This window comes from Phyllobates terribilis, unplaced genomic scaffold (assembly GCF_046119375.1).
Source record: "Phyllobates terribilis strain yellow unplaced genomic scaffold, ASM4611937v1 Scaffold_11__3_contigs__length_659146591, whole genome shotgun sequence".
Lineage (NCBI taxonomy): Eukaryota > Metazoa > Chordata > Amphibia > Anura > Dendrobatidae > Phyllobates > Phyllobates terribilis.
The window spans coordinates 476,064,119-476,079,602 of NW_027362771.1; the positions used below are offsets into that span (position 1 = coordinate 476,064,119).

The window sequence follows — 15,484 nt, forward strand, 5'->3', positions numbered from 1 at the left end:
CATCCCTGTGCTATCCTGGCTGTCAAAGCAGCACAGGGAGAAGATACTTTGATTGCGCCCTGCGCATGATCAAAGTATCTTCCTGCTGTCTGGTGACCCGGATGTCGTAACCTCCCACGCTGTCCTGTGTTCACCAGGGAAGGGGTTCAGCAACTCTCAAGTCTCTCAGGAGTACTTAAATGGGACCCCGTTCTATGTTCCTTTCCCGGTCGTCTTCCCTGCGCTGGCTCTCGCCCTCCTGCCCTGCGCCTCACAATCAGTGTCCCAAGCCGGTAGCCTCGGGCGACTTGCAATCCCCTGGACCCTATGCGGCCACCTTTTAGCAATGTAATTGTGGTGGTTGGCTGCTGCACCTTGCAAATACAGCAGCCTCCGGTTATCTAGCTGAGCCTGATTGTTCTCCACTAGTTTAGGGGCCGGTCCCCTCTGCAGCCTGATCCCTCCATGTCCGGGCACACCGGTGGTTTCCTGCACTCACCGTGCCCAATGGATCCCCTCTGTCTTCCTCTGGAGCCTTCCCTCTGCTCCCATCCTCTCTTGATCTCTCTCCTGGGCCTCTCAGGCTAGGCCCGACTCCTCTCTCTCTCCTCCTGAGCAGAGCTCCTCCTGAGCTCCTGCTCCCAGCTCTCTCTCCTCTGTACTGTCTCTTCACACTGACCTACTTCTAAATGGTTCCCCCTCTTCTTATACTCTTTCTGACGGTGCTCCCCAGATCTGCTTCCTCCACCCACACCCACTACATGGTTCCACCCTCCAGCTAGGGACCAGGGACTGTGCTCTCCCTTAGGAGCAATCTCGCCCTTCCCCACTGGAGTGGAATGTGTTGGATGTGGGTGTATGGGTCCTGGGTAGTACTCCCTTCTTACCTGAGAGTGGGGTACCACACCTCTGGGTGAGATGCAGTACATCTGTGGCGACTGAACCCGCAGGGGCACCACAACAACCACAGGACCCGGCCACAGACACAACGGGACGCCAAAGAGGAGGTGAGTACCAGCGCTTACCTCCTCTTGCCACCGGAATGCTGCAGTCGACTTCGATAGCAGCATTTCGGGGGTTAATGTGTTGGGAGTGATGCGGGATCGCTCCCAGCACATAGCACCGGGTGTCAGCTGTGACTATCACCTGACACCCGGCAGCGATCGCGTCCGCACAGCCTGTGTGCAGGCGAAATCGCCAGGGCGTACTAATACGTATCTGGCGCTTAAGGCCCAGGGCACAGTTACGTATTAGTACGCCTTGGGCCGGAAAGGGGTTAATACACCAAAGCGCACCCGTTTTAACAGAGAGGAAAAAGAGCATGATTGTCCCTGACACACTCTTACACTGCCACATCTACAACTTGCCTGTGTCAAGTTTCTAATAATTCATCAAAGCTATTCTAGTGCTAATGCATCTTCTATTCTGCTCTTTCAGTGCAATCCGCACATTTGGCTCTGGGGTATCAAGTGCTTCCTGCTTTGCTTATCCATCTGCCATCTTGCATTTCCAGATGTATTGGTCTTCACTGATCCACATGCCATCCAGCAAACCCAGCTCCAATGCATCAGCGACCTCTAATCCGTGCCGCTTACCCTGACCTACGGCTTAGAGCATCCCCCTCACTAAATGAGCTCATAACACAGTGTTTATGTTATTAGAACTGCATTTAAATAATTTTCCAATGTCTCGGAGGATTTACACTTTATATGATTATAATGAGAATAATGTTTCCACGTAGATTGATTTTGCACAGACCCCTATGGTGAGTTTCACAAATAACAGTATGAAATAAGATCAAACTAACAAACTTCTTAAGTAAACACAGCTGCTCTTATAACCAGCGAAGTGGAAATCTGTAGAAAGGATGTTTTTGTTTAATACAATGCAGTTTTTGGCATCAAGATTCTCTCCTTTATATGTACACATATTAGCATTTAAATGAAAATGTGTTTCAGTAGTAAGCAAAACGAATGCAGCCAAAAATGTAACACAAATACATAGCCTCACATCACACAATCCAATATAGCTAGGAAGTATTGTTATTCTTCCAGGGAGAGATTTCCCTTTTTTGTTTGTCCTGAACAACACTAACGGGGTGTGACAGCTGGAACAGCCTTTCTCCCATGGAAATGAGAGCTACATTAGGTGAACATTGTTATTGATGAGAGTTTATAACTTGGATGAACCAAGCTTAGAAATATGTCTAGGAAATTCCTAGAATGGCTGAAAGGTTATTAACTTCAATGCTTTGCATTTTTTTCAGGATGAGCCAGCAGTGCTGATTGCCGAGTAAAATAAGGTCACTGCCGCATGGGAGACAAAGAAGGAGCCTGTGGGCCGGCTACTCGTACTGGAATACTGGAACTATACCAATGATGGAGGAAATCAACGTTTACGTCCCGTCCATTCAGAATGGTAACGTAAACACTAGAAATATTTATATTAATTTAGCTTTATGTTTTTGGTTGGGGGAACGCTTCCAAATATGTTTTTGCCTTGCTTGCAACTCAATCACTACATATCCCATTGGCATCACCTTCAAATGATAAAACTTTGAGAAGACCTTATAGCTGTGCCAAAGCAATGATGAATGCAGACATTGAAGCATTGGACTGAGAACTGAAAAACATATTTACAAATGTTATTTCTGTTTTAGCATACACAGGCATCTTGTGAAATAACGACATCTCTGATGAAAGGACCTATGTAGTCCTAAATCTTCCAATCTAAATCTACCTATTTAGTGAATAAAACATAAATGTTTTGGGTGGAAAATTTTTAAGAAACTTGCATAGTATTCCACAGACTATTAATGCAAAACATAACTATTAATGTGACGCGCCCCTGGGCCTGTGTCGCGCTGCGTTGCGCACGCGGGAGCTTACCCGGAGCCGGATCTGTTGAGGGTTGTAGTCTCGTGGCGGTGATCCGGTCCGTGCCCAGGGAGTCAGACTAAGTGGCGCTGTTTTAGCGGTAGATGTTGGACGACTACGCCACCCGTTGAGTGCAGCCAGGGAGCTGCTGCTGCAGGGCAGACCGCTGAGGCCGGTGGTAGGATTGTGCAGCGTGATAGTATAACCCCTAACGGGAGGGGTATGGCCTCAGGGCAGCCGACGTGGATGATGGGGGTAGCAGGAACCACTCGGAGACGGTACTGTGTAGTTCAGGGTCTTTACTGGTGACAAAGATAGACCCTCCCGGAGTACTGGCTAGCGATTGGGGCCTGGTCAGTCCTTGAGCAGATGGGATCTCCCCTGGCCAGGCGGAGTTGTAGGCCTCCCAATCTAACGATACTTTTCTGGCTACCTTGCTAGAGGCGGGTATAAGTAGCCCACGTCCCTGAGTGTACCGTGTGGTGCTCACCCGTATGGCCGGTGACTCGGGGCCTTCGGGTTTCTGGGCCAGAGGACCTGCAATCCCTTGCCGGTCGGTTTCTGCTGCTGGATAGGAGTTAGTCCCCACAGCCTCGGACTCCGGGTCCGGTGATAACTTCTCAGTCAGGGCGAGCTCTGCAGCTGCCAGCCCCTGACTCCTTGTAACACTGCTCCCACAGAGCTCCTGTTGTTTCTTCCTATATTTGCTCCTTTTCTCTGCTTCTTCTCTACTCACTCACCCTGCTTCAGCCCTAGGTTTATATAGGGGAAGTTCTTCCCCTCCCAGGACTGGGCAGGAGGTGTGGCATGCATAGGATCCCTGACCAAGAGACCTCCCACCTGCTCTCAGACATAACATTGCTGTTACTGTGGAAAACCAGACCCCTGGGGTGCCACATTCCCCCCTAGTGAAATTTAGTACTCCGGGACTAAACATATTTTAGAAAAACATAACAAGATATAACAATAACAATAAAGAAACACATAAAGGTGGTCACGGCATGTCCGTAACCGGGTGCAGTCTTTGAAGAAAGCAAGGTGTCCATTTCACCAAAACAGGGAGACGTAACCAGGTAGGGGTCTGTCCTGCCCTGAGTCCTTAACAGTCTTTAGTCCGTCCTGGGTTACGCTCCAACTATGTACAAAGGATTCCCGGTAAATCCACCAAGGACTCCTAAAAATAACTAGAAACACATAATTATACACAAGCAACAATAAACAGGTAACCACAAATAAAACAATTTATACACTTCAAATCCTCCAACGTGCGGGTAACTGGCCCCTAGTGGCCCTAGTGGACCTACGGAGCTGACTGTCTGGCCCTGAACTACAGGGTGTAGGAGCTGTTAAGGGTAAACTGGGCAGCGGTCTACGGGCCCTTTGGTTCGCTAGGGATATGGCAGGCTCACTGCAAGCAGAGGGTTGATCCTCCTGGTCTGCTGGTGTGGGGTCTTCTGCCTCCTGGACCGGCTGTTCTTCCAGCTCTACCTGTTGCTCCGTAGGTGCTTGGGATGCTGGTTGGAGGAAGGTGAGTACGGGTACCACAACTGCACCATTGACTTGAGTCCAAGACCGAGGGAAGTCTCCGAGCACAGTATTAACCATGTCTTCCCTTTCCTCTACGGGTCGAGGGTCTTCTTGTTCCTCTTCAGGGTTCCGTAGCTGTTCGGGACACTTCTTCAGGTGATCCCGGGATACAATGGTTGTGGTTTCCCCTCCGTCTTTACTGATGGTACAGACCTTTGGGTTGTCGTGGCTTGAGGGCAGTACGGTGTACGGGTCCTTCTCCCACTGGTCGTCCAACTTGTGGAGCCGTCTTTTTCTCTTCAAGACCTGCTCTCCGGGTACCAGGGGAACAGTGGGAGCATACTGGTTGTAAGTTTTCTCTTGTCTTTCCCTAGCCTGACAGAGACTTCGCTCCATGCTCTCCTGTACTCTCCGGTACTGCTGCTGCCTCTCTGTGTCCCAGTCTGCTTCTGGTGAAGTGTCCTCAGGTGTCAGGACTGCCACTTCCAGGTCAACAGGTAACTTACCAGGTCTCGCCCTCATTAGGTAAGCCAGGGTACAGTTGGTGGAACCTACCGGGATGTGGTTGTATAGGTCCACCAGATCGGGCAGCTTCTCAGGCCACAGACTGCGTTCTTCCAGGGGCAACGTTTTCAGAAGATCCATTACCACCTGGTTCATTTTCTCACAAAGTCCATTAGTTTGCGGATGATAGGGTGTCGTCCTTATCTTCCGGCAGCCATACAGAGTGCAGAATTCTTGGAAGACCTCCGCTTCAAAGGCAGGTCCCTGGTCTGTCAACACTTGGTCCGGGTACCCGTGTGGACGGCAGAAATGCTGCTGGAAGGCTCTCGCTGCTGTTCGAGCTGTTAAGTCCTTGACGGGGACGACAACCAAGAACCGGGAGTAGTGATCCACAATGGTTAGTGCGTAGACGTAGCCACTTCTGCTTGGGGTCAGTTTTACATGATCCAAGGCTACCAGTTCCAACGGCTGCCGGGTGACGATGGACTGCAGGGGAGTCTTCTGGCTGGCACGGTCCTTCCTTCTTAGGTTGCACCGGCCACAGTCTCTGCACCACCTCTCGATGGTTCCCCTCATGCCTACCCAGTGGAACCGCTCGCGCAGCAGGAACTCCAGCTTCTTCCATCCGAAGTGTCCAGCCCCGTCGTGGTATGCCTCCATCACCATGGCTGCGTCTCTTCGTGGCACCACTACTTGCCAGATTAGTTCATGCGTCCGGGAGTTAACCATTCTGCGGCACAACTTCCCCTTATAAAGGAACAGTCGACTCTTCTCAGCCCACAGTTGCTTGGCTTCCTCCGGAGCGTCTGGGTCAAGGCGAGCCTCTGGCCGAGTCAGCATCTCCTTCACCAGTCGGACGGCAGGGTCACTGTCTTGCGTTTCCTCCCAGTTGTAGTGAGGCAAGGGGTTAAACGTAGCGGCTTGCTTACTCCTTACCCGGTGGGAATACTGGATAGTCCCATGCCGGTGGAACGCAGGGAGTTCGACTTCTTCCAGTCCCTCTGGATCTTCTCCTACGTCCGGTAGGTTTGGCATCCTGGACAGGGCGTCCGCCTTGGTATTGGAGCGTCCTGCCCGGTATTTGATTGTGAACTCGTAGTTGGACAGACGGGCCATCCATCTCTGCTCTAGGGCACCGAGTCTTGCTGTGTCCAGGTGTGTCAACGGGTTGTTATCCGTGTACACGACGAACCGGGAAGAAGCGAGGTAGTGCTTAAAGCGTTCGGTGACTGCCCACACCACTGCCAGGAACTCTAGCTTAAATGAGCTGTAATTCTCAGGGTTTCTCTCGGTGGGTCGCAGTTTTCGGCTGGCGTAAGCGATTACTCGTTCTTTCCCCTGCTGGATCTGGGACAGCACGGCTCCTAGCCCGATGTTACTTGCGTCGGTGTAGAGGATAAAGGGCTGGCTGTAATCCGGGTACGCCAGGATTTCATCCCCCGTGAGGGCCATCTTCAGCTGGCGGAAGGACTCCTCTTCCAACTTCTCCCATCTGAAGGGCGGCTTCTGGTTCTTGGCCTTCCGGGACTGGCCTATCAGGAGGTCCTGCATAGGAGCTGCCTTTTTGGTGAAACCGGGGATGAACCTGCGGTAGTAGCCTACCAACCCGAGGAACTGCCGCACTTCCTTTACACTGGAGGGACTTGGCCATTCCTTAATTGCGGTGATCTTATCAGGGTCGGGAGCCACTCCGTCAGCGCTCACCACGTGTCCCAGGTACTGCACCTTTGGTTTCAGGAGGTGACACTTGGAGGGTTTCACCTTTAGGCCGTAGCTTGTCAGAGCTTCGAACACTTCCGCCAGGTGTTTCAGGTGGTCCTCATAAGTCTTAGAATATACGATGACATCGTCCAGGTACAACAGGACCGTCTCGAAGTTTCTATGGCCCAGACAGCACTCCATTAATCGTTGGAAGGTTCCTGGTGCGTTGCAGAGTCCGAACGGCATGCAGGTAAACTCGCTAAGTCCCATCGGGGTGGTGAATGCGGTCTTCTCCCGGTCCGCCTCTGCTACAGGAACCTGCCAGTACCCACTAGTGAGATCCAAGGTAGAGAAGAAGTTAGCAGATCTTAAAGCAGCCAAAGACTCCTCTATCCTTGGTAAGGGGTACGCATCCTTGTGTGTGATACGGTTGATTTTCCGGTAATCTACACACATCCTCATGGTGTTGTCTTTCTTTTTGACTAAGACTAGTGGAGCTGCCCAGGGGCTACAGCTATCCCTGATCACCCCAGCCTCCTTCATGTCTCTATGCATCCCCTTGGCGTGTTGGTAGTGTGCAGGGGGTACGGGTCGATACCTCTCTTTTATGGGAGGATGGTCTCCCGTGGGGATGTGGTGTTCTACCCCCTTGACTCGCCCGAAGTCTAACGGGTGTTTACTAAACACTCTCTCGTACTCTTGAACCACCCGATAGACTCCCTGTTTCTGATGTGAGGGAGTGGAGTCAGTACCCAAATGTAGTTGCTGACACCAGTCCTCCATTGTTTTCTTAGAGCCGTTACCTTCCTCCGGGTGAGATGGAGGCAAGGGTTCCACAGATTGTATAGCATTTTGGTTAATGGTATATAATTTGGCTAGCGTGGCATACCGGGGCAGGTACACTTCCCTCTTCCCGATATTGATTATGCGAACGGGCACCCTCCCATGGCGTACATTAACCACCCCCCGTGCTGTCAAGATGGTGGGCCTACTGTCTGAGTAAACTGGTTCTACCATTGCCTGGTAATCTCTACCTCTCAGACCAATAGCTGCCCGGCACCAAATCATCATTTCACTTTTTGGGGGCATGGCAATAGGGAAAGGGTCACACATTCTCACGCTACCAATCTCACCGCCGGAGAGTTCCACCTGTTGCCGTCGCATCAGTGCCGGGATCTCTTTTTGGAGCACTCGCTGCTCGCCGGAGCTGGCGTTCTTGGCAACCTGCTGTAAAAGGAAAATCACCTCTGCAAGACAATTTTCAATTACATTAGTTCCTAGAGTTATCTTTGGGTGACTCTCGTGTTTGTCAATGTCTACAATGATCAGTCCCTGTGCTGCCAGTTCAACTCTACCAATTTTAATGGTCACCTCTTTAAATCCGATCTGTGGCACGGGCTGACCATTGCTGGCGATGATACTCAAGTCGTCGTCAGGGTAGCGGGTAATATCCGAGTCATTCCAGTACTGCTTGAAGAGCACGTACGGGATGGTGGTGACCTGTGACCCGGTGTCCAGTAGGGCACTCATAGGAATGCCATCCAGTACCACAGGCAAGACTGGACGTCCTCCCACATATTTGTCGCGCCAGTTTGATGGGCCTGATGATCTTTTTCCTAGGGGTTGGCCCTCTACCCTAGGTTGTGCCAGTTTAAAGGACAGTATCTTGCCATATGTCCGGGTTGATTACAGCGGCGGCAGATGGGTCGTCCGTCCTCGTTGTATCGGTCGCTGGGTCTTCCTCTGGCCGGTGGGATCCTCCTTGGTCGACGCCACGGGATGTCCTCCGGTCCGGATGCCAGCTGGATCTTCCCTGGAGTGGAAACCTGTAAAGACTGCACAGTTTGGGTTAGCGCAGCAACGCTTTTAGCTAGCTCTTGGACCTGATGGTGCAGGTCTGGAGCCGAGTCATTGTTCAAAGCCTGCGCATCAGCTCCCACAGGCCCTGCCGACAAGGGCGCCGCCTCCTGGTGGTAGGTGGTAGTGGGGCGTCTGTGGGTCACAACGCCACCTGGTGCCGGTTCTCGGAGCACCCGGATGGCTCTGTCCTTGAACTGTGCAAATCCCAGATGAGGGTCCTGTAAGGCCATTGCCCGCAACTGGGTTCGGTGGGCATTGCAATATAAACCCTCTATAAATTGTTCAGTTAACAGCCTGTCCTCGTCTCCCACGCCGTCAGGGTCGGTCTGCTTAATGGCTCTCAGGGCCTCTTGTAGGTTCAGGGCATAGTCCCTTATACTCTCATGTGCCCGCTGTTTGCACCCGTAGAATCTAAGCTTGATCTCGGCTGAGGTGCGGGTATCAAAGGTGTCCCTCAGCCGGGTTAGTATCCCTGCGACAGTCCTCCCCCCAGGTGGCCAGGACTTTACCTCCCTTTGGGCTGCCCCGGTTAATTGGGCCACCAGGATGCTTACTTTTTGCTCTTCTGTGAGGGGGTACACCTGGAAGAGGCTATCCAGTTTTTCTCTAAAGTCCTGCAGGGTATGTGACTCCCCTGAGTACTGGGGTAGCCAGGCTGTCCCCGGGATATAGGGCATGGTGAAAGGCATGACCGCAACAGCGGTGGCGCTGGCGGGGGTTGGAGCGGTGAAGCTCTCCTCCGTATCCGACATCCTTCTCCCCCCTAGTGGACCGTGGCCTACCTTGCGATGATCCTCTTCCGTAGGCCGCGGCTCCGCAGTGGATCGTCAGGGTTGAGGACCTTCCGTCGCGCTCCTGTGACGTCGGCGTCTGCTGGGCTCCTTCCAGGACCTTACGCAACGTCGGGACGTGAGGCGGGGCTTCAGTTCTCGCGCGCTTTCGGAGTCCACGCCCCTCTTCTTCCCGCGCGGCGTCCTCAAGATGGCGCCCAATGGCGGGAAAACTCCACAGATGGCGGGAAGAAGGCTGAAGATGGCGCCGGATGGCGGGAATCTTCACGGATGGTAAGTTTTAAAAGTCTCTTTTTCAGGCACGCAGTACCCGGTGGTTGCGGGCACGAAATCCTGCCGACTACGCCAAAAGTTGACGCGCCCCTGGGCCTGTGTCGCGCTGCGTTGCGCACGCGGGAGCTTACCCGGAGCCGGATCTGTTGAGGGTTGTAGTCTCGTGGCGGTGATCCGGTCCGTGCCCAGGGAGTCAGACTAAGTGGCGCTGTTTTAGCGGTAGATGTTGGACGACTACGCCACCCGTTGAGTGCAGCCAGGGAGCTGCTGCTGCAGGGCAGACCGCTGAGGCCGGTGGTAGGATTGTGCAGCGTGATAGTATAACCCCCAACGGGAGGGGTATGGCCTCAGGGCAGCCGACGTGGATGATGGGGGTAGCAGGAACCACTCGGAGACGGTACTGTGTAGTTCAGGGTCTTTACTGGTGACAAAGATAGACCCTCCCGGAGTACTGGCTAGCGATTGGGGCCTGGTCAGTCCTTGAGCAGATGGGATCTCCCCTGGCCAGGCGGAGTTGTAGGCCTCCCAATCTAACGATACTTTTCTGGCTACCTTGCTAGAGGCGGGTATAAGTAGCCCACGTCCCTGAGTGTACCGTGTGGTGCTCACCCGTATGGCCGGTGACTCGGGGCCTTCGGGTTTCTGGGCCAGAGGACCTGCAATCCCCTGCCGGTCGGTTTCTGCTGCTGGATAGGAGTTAGTCCCCACAGCCTCGGACTCCGGGTCCGGTGATAACTTCTCAGTCAGGGCGAGCTCTGCAGCTGCCAGCCCCTGACTCCTTGTAACACTGCTCCCACAGAGCTCCTGTTGTTTCTTCCTATATTTGCTTCTTTTCTCTGCTTCTTCTCTACTCACTCACCCTGCTTCAGCCCTAGGTTTATATAGGGGAAGTTCTTCCCCTCCCAGGAATGGGCAGGAGGTGTGGCATGCATAGGATCCCTGACCAAGAGACCTCCCACCTGCTCTCAGACATAACATTGCTGTTACTGTGGAAAACCAGACCCCTGGGGTGCCACAAATGCACTACCGCATTGGGTTGTTGCATATTTATGTTTATGGTAATTTGAAGGAATTTTTTTTTATATTTGTACTGTATCTGTGTACATTGTAAACTTGCTTCATATTGCGGCTGATTTGTATATGCCATTTTTATTTTTAAGACCTACTTCTTTAACATGTCTGCTTGAAGAGCTGCAAGTTCTGAGCTCAGGGGGTGTTCCCTATGAATCATGCTCTTCCTTTCTCATCTTTTCTGTCAGTACTCTAGTCTGTATCCCTTCATTTTATACATGGCTACCATATATAAACTGATTTCAGTGAGTAATGTCTCTTTACTCTCTCCTTGTTCTGTGTGGATAATGCTGATCTGCAATGACTACAGATGTCTCTGTACAGTAATTACAAGTAGGTTGATGAGAAAATGGAGTAAACAATGGAGTAATATATAATGTCAGGTTCAGTATACTCATGGAGTCCTATTCATTGTTGCATTTGTGTCTTTTTATTGTCTATTTTTTATGCTTTTAACCTGTTTTTCATTTGCACCTTATTCTTTTAATATGTGGATTTTATACGCCTTTGGCAATGAGACTAAATGAAAAACCTTAAAGAAAATCTGTCATTAGGATCAATATAATTCAAAACAAATAAATTGATTACACAAGCGCCCTGAGGATGAGGATAGAATAAATGTGAGGAAGCTGCAGACAGATACACAGACCTTGAGTGAAAATCTGTTGGGAGAGAAGAAACATTTTAATAAAAGTAAATCTGTCTCGCTACTCACTGTGCATAGATGCGTACTTGAAATTAAGAAAGGAATTGATAAAACAGCAAATTGGTAGGAGAGAACCAAAGTATAGTTAATAGATGTATTTAAAAATCCTTAATCCATTTCATAAAACTTACAAAGCGTGTTAAACATAGGATTAAATGCCCATAAGATGATTGCAGTCTACAGAAAAGTAAATTAGTCCATAATCGCACTATTCATAATGGAAGATCCATAGAAACTCTATGCACTCACAGTGAATGTTAATGGTGTGTCCAAGTCAAAAAAGCGAAGGTGGTCACTTATCCAAATGGTTTCCCAAAAGAACGCAATCTTAATTACCCCTGCAGCAAGACGCTGCCAATGCAAGAGGTTACTTACTGAACCCTCCGGCGGAGCTGTCAGTGGGAAACAGGTAGCAGATGACGAGGAGTCCAAACACGCACAGAAAACAGGCTGCAGGTGAAGCAGGCCGAAGACAAGAGATGACAAGAGACAAGAGACTCTCCTCCAGACCCAGGTACCATTAGTAAAAAAACAATAAAACGTAAAAAATAAATATTTAGTCATGTGATCGACAACGTCAGTGGTCACGTGACCTGTCAGCTGACTAAATAACATCAGCGCAGGTCCTTTCTGAACACCGCGGGACGCCGAGGACAGAGCACGCCACCGGAGAAGGAGACTGAGGGCCACCGGAGAGGTAAGTATAATGTTTTTTTTTATTTTTTTCCTTTTAATTCTTTTTTTTTTTTTTTTTACTATTGATGCTGCATTTAAAGCAGCATAAGTTGGTCACACACTATTAATCCATGCCAGTTGCATGGATTTATATTGTGTGACCAACTTGTCAAGCACTTTTTCAAGTGATGCTCAAAATCGCTTGGAAAAGCGCTTGAAAAAACGCATGCGGAAATGCATGCAAAACCGCTTATCCCTGGCAGAAAAAAACGCATGTAAAATCTGCATGCGTTTTTTCTGCCAAGGAGATGCAGAAATGCTCAGGAAATTTCTGCATCATTTCTGCATCGTGGGCACATAGCCTTAAAGTCTATTTTATGTGTGTTTGCCTATTTGTTTTTTATAATTCACTATTGTGGTCGGAGTTTAGCGATTTCCAGATGTTTTCACCTGATTTATCAATTACAACTATCCAAAAGTTAATTTGTCACAAATTATACTCCAGTCCCTCACCCTAGACTAATATTTTTTGTACACCAGAAACTTTTTGTGCAATTGTTTTTTTTTTTGTTTTTTTTGCAGTACATGCAACTTCATGTACTAAAGAGTCGCCAAAAGGTTAAAGGTACAATTTTTGACTTTGGGCAAAATTCATGAACTACGTGCGGTATTTTGAAGAGTTTGGCTAAAAAACGGTGACAAATACCGCAATACAAAAAAAAGTGACTTAAAAACTCCCACAAATTTTGAATCAGGGATCATAGGGTTAATTTCTAAGCAATAACCATTGTGCAGAAGCTGCATCAATCTGCAACACATAGGTCTATATAGAAACTGAATACACAAAATGGTAAATTTCAATCAAAACTATTTTCAAATTTGCTTACATTTTTAGTTACAATGGGCCAAAATGGTAGTCAATATGTAAATAGCCACACATGATAAGGTCTTTGTTTTATTCAGAGACTCCAGATAAGCAGAAGTTAATGATTGTACAGAATTTCCATCTCTTGATAAACAGCTGTCTCTGGCTCCCTCTATTGGTAACTTGGAGCCTAACAGAAGTCCTGATTCCACAGTTTGAATACACTATAGACCGATTCATTAAGATTGAATCATAGAATCATAGAATGGTAGAGTTGGAGGGGACCTCCTGGGTCATCTGGTCCGACCCCCTGCTCAAAGCAGGATTCACTAAATCATCTCAGACAGATATCTGTCCAGCCTCTGTTTGAAGACGTCCATTGAAGGAGAACTCACAACCACCTCTCGTGGCAGCCTGTTCCACTCATTGATCACCCTCACTGTCAAAAAGTTTTTTCTAATATCTAATCTGTGTCTCCTCCCATTTAGTTTCATCCCATTGCTTCTAGTCTTTCCTTGTGAAAATGAGAATAAAGATGATCCTTCTACAATGTGACAGCCCTTGAGATATTTGTAGTCTGCTATTAAGTCTCCTCTCAGTCTTCTTTTTTTCAAGCTAAACATTCCCAAATCCTGTAACCGTTCCTCATAGGACATGGTTTGCAGACCGGTCACCATTCTGGTCGCTCTTCTCTGAACTTGCTCCAGTTTGTCGATGTCTTTTTTAAAATGTTGTGCCCAAAACCGGACGCAGTATTCCAGATGAGGTCTGACCAAAGAGGAGTAAAGACCGATAATGACTTCACGTGATCTAGACTGTATGCTTCTGTTAATACATCCCAGAATTGTATTTGCCTTTTTTGCTGCTGCATCACACTGTTGACTCATGTTCAGTCTATGATCTATTAGTATACCCAAGTCTTTTTCACATGTACTGTTGCTTAGCTCTATTCCTCCCATTTTGTATATGCTTTTTTCATTTTTATTGCCCAGATGTAGTACTTTGCATTTTTCCCTGTTAAAAACCATTCTGTTAGTTACTGCCCACTGCTCCAGTTTATTTAGGTCTTTTTGAATCCTCTCTCTCTCTTCTCTAGTATTAGCTATCCCCCCTAGCTTTGTGTCATCAGCAAATTTAATCAGTTTACCCTCAATTCCTTCATCTAAATCATTGATAAAGATGTTGAACAATACAGGTCCCAGGACAGAGCCCTGTGGTACCCCACTTGAGACATTCATCCAACTGGATGTGAAGCCATTTACGACCACTCTTTGAGTCCAATCACTAAGCCAGTTATGAATCCACCTAACAGTTGCCTTGTCCATTCCATACTTGGTCATTTTTTCAATTAGGATGGTGTGAGATACTTTGTCAAATGCTTTGCTAAAGTCAAGATATACTATATCTACAGCATTTCCCTGATCCACCCAGTCAGTGATTCTGTCATAGAAGGAAATTAAGTTAGTCTGACATGACTTGTTAGTTACAAACCCATGCTGACTCTGGTTAATCACTTCATTCTTATCCAGGTACTTACATACATGTTGTTTAATAATTTGTGATTGATTTTATTAACATTGGTGTTCATGATCATGACGGGGCGTGCTGGTGTCAGAGGTGCTTGATTTATTGAGAGGTGCATGTGTCTTTCTGAATCAGGCAAGTCAGACTGAATTAAGACTTGTAGCATAAGGCCGGTGACACATTAGCGAATCACATCCGATGCTAATGACACTTGGCTCCTGCTTTGCTGCGAGCAGGAGCCGAGTGTCAGTGCTATGTGCTCCGATCCTCTCGCACGACAGAATCGCAGCACAGTTGCACATGAGATGGAGAAAGTAATTTCTCCTTCTCCTCTGTTGCCGGCATCCTCTCCTCTGTTGCCGGCATCCGTGGGAATCGCACTGCACTCGTGTGATATCTGAGAGCAGTGCGATGTTTCACACGCACCCATAGGTTTATATGGGTGTGTGCGATCTGATTCACGGGTGCAATCGCAGCATGCTGCGATTGTTTTCGCATGCCAAATCGGAATCAGAAAATGATTGCAGATTTGAGCTGTACCATAGGTTAACATTGGGGCGTGCGCAATCCGATTTTTTTATCGGATTTCACTCATCCAATTACATTGCAAGTAATCCCTAAGGCTATGTTCACATGCAGTGTTTTTGCAGCTTTTCTATGAAAATTAGAAACTGTTTTTTACACTGTCAGCAAAAGCTATGAGATTTCAGAAATCTCATGCACACGCTTGTTTCTTGTTTCCGGACTGAATTTGAGAACTGCAGCGTTTTTTAAATCTGTGGCATGTCAGTTCTTACAGCATTTTCTTCAGCTTTTTTTGCAGTGTTTTTTTTTCACTCCTAGAAAGCAATGAGAAAGTGAAAAAACTCAAATATAAATCAGCACCCAAAAAATGCTGCAAAAAATCCATAAAAAATACAGTGGAAATGCTGAACGGGCATTTTGAACGCAGCGTTTTTACTGCTAAGAGAGCCTTTTTTGGCTACTAAAAAAAAAAAAAGCAGCAAACTCACTAAGTGATAAAATAGCCTAAGACCCACTCAGCTCATCATGAATTTGTGGGGTGGGCATTGCTATGTTCTGCCGTGACCTTGGCCCACCCTAGCTCTTCCCGTTTCGTTTGAGCTGGCGA

General features: G+C 48.5%; 1 protein-coding gene across 1 annotated transcript in view; it reads left to right on the forward strand.

The window, feature by feature from the left end:
* Positions 1–2,073: 2,073 nt before the first annotated feature.
* Positions 2,074–15,484, forward strand: part of PLEKHO2 (pleckstrin homology domain containing O2) — a 149,203-nt gene continuing 135,792 nt past the window's right edge. The window contains exons 1-2 of the mRNA XM_073653393.1: positions 2,074–2,127; positions 2,246–2,397. Coding sequence (XP_073509494.1) covers positions 2,395–2,397 — 3 coding nt within the window. The 5' untranslated portion in view covers positions 2,074–2,127; positions 2,246–2,394. The remainder of the gene's footprint in view (positions 2,128–2,245; positions 2,398–15,484) is intronic.